Source organism: Microplitis demolitor, chromosome 8 (genome assembly GCF_026212275.2).
Source record: "Microplitis demolitor isolate Queensland-Clemson2020A chromosome 8, iyMicDemo2.1a, whole genome shotgun sequence".
NCBI lineage: Eukaryota > Metazoa > Arthropoda > Insecta > Hymenoptera > Braconidae > Microplitis > Microplitis demolitor.
This window is the reverse complement of record NC_068552.1, coordinates 5,031,518-5,039,181: the sequence shown is the minus strand read 5'-3', so window position 1 is coordinate 5,039,181 and position 7,664 is coordinate 5,031,518. Positions and strand designations below refer to the sequence as shown.

General features: G+C 29.7%; 1 protein-coding gene across 1 annotated transcript; it reads right to left on the bottom strand.

Annotated features, from left to right (window-relative positions):
• Positions 1–940: 940 nt before the first annotated feature.
• On the bottom strand, positions 941–2,452 carry LOC128668443 (probable serine/threonine-protein kinase clkA). The gene is made up of 5 exons (XM_053741507.1): positions 2,333–2,452; positions 1,881–2,252; positions 1,480–1,817; positions 1,188–1,362; positions 941–1,098 (listed from the first exon to the last, which is right to left on the bottom strand). The coding sequence occupies exons 1-5, from the start codon at positions 2,376–2,378 to the stop codon at positions 941–943; spliced, it is 1,089 nt and encodes a 362-aa protein (XP_053597482.1). The 5' UTR covers positions 2,379–2,452.
• Positions 2,453–7,664: the final 5,212 nt, after the last annotated feature.

The following is a 7,664-nucleotide window of genomic DNA, read 5'->3' as shown; positions in this document are numbered from 1 at the left end:
AACAAAATATAAGTGACACATGAAAATAATTTTGTTTATAAAAAAATAAACAGTAGTAATAATTAATAGTTATAAAATTTTTTTACAATAAGTTTTTAATAAGTTTGAAATTTAAAAATTTACTATTAAAATATTAAGAAATCAGTGTGTACATTTTTTGAATTATAATTTTTATTTTTAAATTGATTGATTGTTTACAAATATGCTTGGTTATGATTTATGATTATAAAATTGTTTTTTATCTTCTATATTCACGTTCATGATGTTTACAGCATTAAATAATTGAGATAAATTAAATTTTTATTTGCTTGAGTAACTTTTATATTTTATTCGTCCTCGTGTTCACCTAAATAAAAGGCTCGCACATATCAATAGACTAGCAGATATTGAAGTATGATAGTCCAGTCGGCTGGGAAATTTTAGCCGTATATTTGAGAATTTAAAAATAAATGGTCCAAATTACAAAAAAATTTTTTTTTAATACTGGGAAAAAAATACTCATCAAATGTAAGAAAAAAAATTCAAGGAAAATTGACCCGACTAGAAATTTTAATGTGAGACCTATTGGGCCCTCACTGGGCTGCCCTCTAGGGACCACAAATAGGGATGTCACGCAAAGCCCTTTGCGGCCCTAATTGGGCAATCCCATTCGTGTCCCAACGGGAAAATCCCAAGAAGGTCCCGTTAAGGCATCCCAGCCCTAATCCCAATCAGGAAATCCAGAAGTGGCCCCATTAAGCGTGTCCCAACTTGAGCCCTAGGGGAAATATTTATGATACGAGGAAATTTTGTTATTAATAATTTAGTGTCTACAAAAAAATAATAATAACTTTTATTTTACTTTTATTACTTATTACAGTCAAATATTTTAATTAACATTTAAATTCACTCTGTATTTAATTTTGATCATATTATTAACAAGAGCATATCTTGTTCAAGGTTAATTTTTAGGAGCAGGTGAATCAACCTTTTGTGTCCTTAATAAGCGGTGGCCGTCCCAGTCTCGCGCATTGCGAAGTACATAAGCCATCGCTTTTAACATGTCGGAGTCAGTTAAAACATTCCCCGAATTATCTTTTAACTTTAGTCGCATCACCTCTATAATTTATGAAAAAATATTAATTATAAATGAAAAATAACTATCATCATTGACTATTCACAATTAAAAAAAAAAAAAAAAACTTCACCTTCAATGCATTTGTAAAAAACAGTATTTTTAAATATCGGCTTCGTTTGATTTATTTTAACAGCAGACGGAACGTATGAAATAACGACACTTCGTGTAATGTAAGCTCTTATAACCATTTTCATATTATTGTTTAAGGTTTCTTTTGCATTAACTAATTGGTGAATGCGTTTGATCTGAAAAGCATTACGTTATATATAACTTGTAGATAATTAAAATTTTACAGATAGTTTTTATTATAAACAAATCAATAATTAAAATATTCAACAATAGTTACATTCATATTTACTTACTACAATTTTACGTTCATGGGGTTTATCGTGAAGTTGTTTATTAAATTCTTCAAACGTTTCTTTCTCATTTATCGGATAGTCGAATTTTTTTATTTCTTCTCCTGCACTTTTGGTTTCCTCGTCTTCCTCGTTATCATCATTGTCGCTTCTCTCCCCACTGGATCCGTCATAACCACCGTCACATGAACACTTTTTCTTCAACCTTTTCTTTATATCTTTTAATTCTTCGGAAATATTATTTAAATCCGCACCATGCTGAACTGATAAACTTGTCAGTTGTCCTATTTGTTTGCTTAAGCTCACAAAATATTTTTTAATGATTCCATCTTTCGATAAACCTGAAAAAAAAAAAAAAAAACCATGAAATATTATTATTTTTAACCATAATTTTATTTTTGTACCTTTGTCGGCTAAGTTTTCGTTCAACTTGTTGTTAGTTATTGGAGTTGATGAGATTAAATTTTGGAAAGATATTTTCTCCAGATCAGATAATTCACAGAGATGAGTATTATTATTACTTCCACCACTGGTTTTTGAATCAGCTTTGTCAGATTTTTTTCCTTGAGAGGAATCATGAAAACTATAGTTATTGTAACGGTTGCTGCGTCCCGAATCATTTGATTTTGAATTGTTACTACGATTATTCCCTTGGCGTGCTCTAATTTTTTCCCTCAACTTCTTCAATCGTTGCTTTTGTGTTGGAGAGTCGCTATCAAGAGATGATTCTGAAGATTTAGAACGTTCAGAACCAGATTTTTTTTTCTGCTGTATCTCTGGAAATAAATTATAGATTATATATAAAGTAAAATTATAATTATTAATAATTGAACAATAAGTATGTTAGTTGAATAACCTTTTGATAACTTCGCTTTTTTGCTTAACTTCTTTGTTCGCCCCATTTGTGACCTTGAATTACTACCAGCAGATTATTCTAGAGATCTTGATGATTTAAAATCACATTTCTTCGTGCATGATGACTCTAGAAATGTGATAAATTATATATTACATACAATAAAAGTATTAATAACTGTATTGTAAGTAACTGACTTGAATTGTTTAATTTTTGTCTTTTATTAGAATTATTTTTTGGTGATTTAATTTTTCTCTTTAACTTCTGTGATAGTCCAGTTGATGACCACGAATCATCATCAACAGATGATTCTGAGGATCTTGACGATTCAGAATTGGATATTTTGTTTCTCGAAGACTCTAGAAATTCAATAAATTATAGATTATGTAAATTAATTGAAAATAATAATATTAATAATTGAGTGACAATTAACTTACCTGCATTGTTAAATTTTAAATTAGCTGAATTTAATTTGCTGTTTAATTTTTCATTGTTGTTTGTTGTTTTTATTTTGAACAATTTTTCATCTTTTAAGGCCTGTGACTTAGCAGATTTTTCATTGTCAGTTGTAAAGGCATAAGGTTCTGATTTTAATATACTTAACCGTTCTTCCGCTTGTTTGTAGCTGTCTGTTATATAAAATCGTAATGAAGATGCTGAATTAATTGGGTCATAGGTATATGAAGACTTACTTGCTCTTCCACGTATTTCAACAGCGTAATCAGGCCAGCTTTCGTTAGGGCCCACACAATTTTGAACCATTGACTTTAGCTCGTTTTGTTTTGATTTATCATATGGACCAGGCATAAATTTACACCGAACCGCATCCTTTTTATTATTATGAAATATCCAACTCGCGGGGACAATATCTACTTCTTGGTTGTTTTTATTATTAGCCAAAAATAAAACTAAGTAATATTTGGACTTAGACCTAGAAACAAATAACCAAATTATTATCTATAAATGCAATAAAAGTAAAAACAATAAATTGTTATCAACATTACCGCCTACGCGTTAATAACTAAAAATTATCCAGAAAATATGGTTTATTTACACTTGAATGATGAAAAATCTAATAAACAATAGTAATTAAATTAATTTCTATCTAATTATTAAAAATGAATTTTATAAATGCTTAAATAAAATAAAAAATTTTATCGCGTAAGATGAAAAATTAACATTAAGTACATACACAAGAATATGTAATTATTATTGAACTTATATTAAATATAAAAAAGAATATTCTCTGCAATTACTAAATTATTATAACATATTTAATTTAAAAATAAGAAATATTTTTATTCATTATTAAAAAAGTTTATAAGACCTTCAACGTTATTGAAAACTTTTTTGTTTGCAAATGTAAAAACTACATAAATTTAATATTTATTATTTTAAAAGTACTTACGTTTTACTATTACTCGCCATTGGTAATAGTTTATAATAAAAATCAGTATTAAGAATCTGAAACACTAAGCTGTTTAATAAAAAATAAACTCTCGATAATTAAATAAATGAACCTGTCGTAACTCGTCACTGCGTTTTCTCGATTGTCAACTTAATCCTTTTTTCCGTTTGGTGTCGCACTATTGGTACATATACATATACACATATACATAGATATTAAATTACCACAGTTCTTTAAACTAAACAGATATATACTAACACAGCGTGTATAGAAACAATCGCAAGCTAGAGTATGAGATGTCGCGATCACGACTTGTGTACTATATAGGTGTACTATATATGTGTGCGATACACTTGACACCACTGTTTACACATAGAAAATATATATACAAAATATTAAACATCACCAAATAATTTTGAGAACTATAAAACTTAAATAATTAAAAATATTCATAAGGAATCTACAAAATTAACACAGTTTCTAATTTTAATAGTAATTTTTCATCTCGTAATAAGTATTAAAATTAAAAAAAATTTACCGATATTTAAATATAAAGGTATTTGATTTATTTAGGTTTATAATATTGTCACTCGCGTTATTTGATCTAATTATAATAAACACTTCTTCTCAATCACTTTACACAGTATTTACGTATTATATATTATTGTTATAATATTACGTATTATTATAATATATAAAAAACAAATTTACAAAATATTAAACATCACCAAATAATTTCGAGAACTATTAAACTATTAAACTATTAAACTTTGAATAATAAAAATACTCATAAGTAGTCTACAAAATTAATACATTATTTAATTTCAATAGTAACTTCTCATCTCGTAATGTTTATCAAAATTTATAAAAACGTACCAATATATTTAAATATGTCTATATTTAATTTGGATCTCAAAAACACTTATAACATATCAGTTCATATTTTTGTTGCACTACATATGTAGCAAAGGCATCACATAAATTTTTTTCTTATTATTTATTGTAATTATAAAACAAACCATTTTTTTATCGACATCATTGAGAGAAATTGTTACTGTAGGACAGTGTCTATCGTTTACAACCCACATATTTAAATATTCTGCACTGAATGGATAGTTATAAATTGGACCGATTTTTTTCAATTGTATACCTCTCACATAAATATTGTTTTCACCAGCAGGAATAAACATGAATGACACTTGTATGATTTTATTATTTTTCAGTAAAACTGTGTTATTCGGATGTTTTAATGTTATAATTGTTCCTTTAAATTGAATACTTTTAATCGGTGTATTATTAAAGTCATCCTGATGCAATTGTTTTATAATTTTAATAATTGGTGAAATAGTAGCCATTTCAATATCTTTATGTTGTAATTCATTTCTTCTTCGGCAAAGTTGTGAGAGAGGTTTATTCCCAGTTCGAATGAATCTCCCTATTTTACCAAGCTCATTTTCAAAACAATAAGCAGATATATCAGGGATCAGGCAGTTCATATTTTCAACATCGTCAGGAAGATGGATGAGGTTATGCATATTTGATACTAGACATTCTTTACCATATAATATCACTGAAGTTTCCACGAATAATTTCAAGCAATATTTAGCTTGTCTCCTCTTCTCAACCGCCAGATCTTTAGAGGACAATATTCTTATCGCCACATGTAGCAGTAAAAAATGACGATAAACTTCAGGAGTTAATACTTTTTTGAAAATTACTGGACCTGCGTATAATAATATGAATTGAAATTCAGTGGCTTTAAATTTAGCAACATCATCCAATGATCTTGTCGTTCTTTGGAAATCTTGAGGAACTTGACATTTCAATTGTAACAGCAAATTGCATAGTAAATTTTTCATAGTTTTACTCAATTTAACCTCTTTAATGTTTCCACTAAACCAATAATCAAAAACTTTCTTGACTACACCTAGAGGCACCAAGTGCATTGAGTCTAGAACAAAAGTATTTATCATGTCAACAGCAGGTACGATCTCGAGTATAGGTGAAACTCCTGTATGGTGTCCAGCATTACGTTGATTTCTAAATGAATCATCAGTTCTTGGTATGCACTGATGATGACTAATAGGATAAATTGTTCGTCGATTTACTCGCTTACCTTTGACTTCACACCGTTCACAAGCCCAATAGCCTCCGTGTCCTTTAATACACTTGATAAATGCTCGTGCCGGCCTATCACAAATAAATGCTTTTATAGATATTTGGAAAAGTACATGATTTATTCGGATACCCACTTCTTGAAGGTGATTGACTTCTGCCACGAATTTTCTCAAATAATTATTTACATTAATTGGTTTCTGCTTCCCACAATAAACAGCCACTATAAATGGTTTGTAAATATCTTGTTGGTTAAATACTTTACACAATATTGGCCACAACTGAATTGAACTTGATTTGTATAAAGGTACACCATCTACATTTATTAGCAGTTCCAAATGACGTACTTCATGTAATTCAGAGTTCACACAGCGCTGTAAATTGTTCTCAATTCCGAAATATACAAATTCTCCTGAATCATTATCATCTAGTTGTTCAATATCATATTGAAATTTTTCAGTTCCTAAAAACGTTTTGGCACATTTAGGTAATGTAGGATATTTTTCTCGTCTTAAAATTTTTAACAACGACTCCAAACGAGTATGTGGAATAGGAGGATCAACCAAGGCCCACTGCCGAAGTTCTTCAATGTCATCATAAACCTCTTCGACGTTGTTACCAATAAATTCTTCGTCACTGTCCAATGCGCCTTCTATACTTTCTTCGGATACATCAGATACATCACTATCTGAAATTTCTTCTTCTTCATCAGCTTCAGATTCATCACTGCTAGATTCACTACTTTCGAATTCATCATTTAAAAAAATGTTATTATCATATTCAGCATTATTTTGGATTATAGCTTCTTCCAAATCAACATCAGACTCCTGTGACAATTGTATGGAGTCATCAGATGCTGAGGTATTAACATTTTCTTCAATTCGATGTCTACTTTTTCTCAAACGTGCAAGTTCACGAATTTTATTATACTTATTTGCATTTAACATTTTATTAAACAAAGTTAAAAAATAAACTCACTAGGCACTACGTATATTATAACCTTAAATAACAACCAACGCGATAAATGTAACATAATAAGAGACCTCTTTTGAGCGTTGCGATACTTACGCTTATTTATGCATGCGCAAATACCGAACTTTTTTTTTAAATAAGATACTTGATAAAAGTCATTTCTAAATTGTCAGGAGTCTGCCAGAAATAATTTTGAGACTTTTCAGTGTGGTCGGACAAAAAGTATAATGCAAAAAAGCTGACTAAAAATTTTTATTTTTACTTCGGGGTTTCCCACTGAGGTCCCACTCAGGTCCCAATTGGGAAAAATTTGCTAAAAATATTTATTTTTACTGTTGGGGTTCCCACTTAGGTCCCACTCAGATCCCAATTGGGAAAAAATTGACTAAAAATATTTATTTTTACTGTGGGGGTTCCCACTTAGGTCCCACTCAGGTCCCAATTGGGAATAATTGACTAAAAATTTTTATTTTTACTTTGGGGTTTCTCACTGAGCTCCCACTCAGCCCCCGATTGGGAAATATTGACTAAAAATTTTTAATTTTTACGCTGGGGTTTCCTGATTGGGGGCTAATTGGGACCTTATTGGGATTTCCCTATTGGGCATACCTCTTCGGGACCCAATCAGGTCCAGATGTATACGCTGGGTAATCCCCAAGTCATTTCTAGTCGGGCGATTGTTCAAAAAATAGCCATTTTGCAACTAGCTTTGAATAAAAATATCTCGTAAACTATTGGAAAGAAGTCGAGACATTCTGCGAATGAAATTGAGACGAAAAAATAATGAATAAATCGAAAAAAACCGCATTGCTCTACGACTATTAGTTTACGAAATATTAA

Coding starts and splice junctions, on each gene's coding strand:
- LOC128668443 (XM_053741507.1), bottom strand. CDS start 2,378: ATGGGGCGAACAAAGAAGTTAAGCAAAAAAGCGAAGTTATCAAAAG. Junction 2,253..2,332: donor AAAAGCGAAGTTATCAAAAG/GTTATTCAACTA, acceptor ATTTATTTCCAG/AGATACAGCAGAAAAAAAAA. Junction 1,363..1,479: donor CCCATGAACGTAAAATTGTA/GTAAGTAAATAT, acceptor AATGCTTTTCAG/ATCAAACGCATTCACCAATT.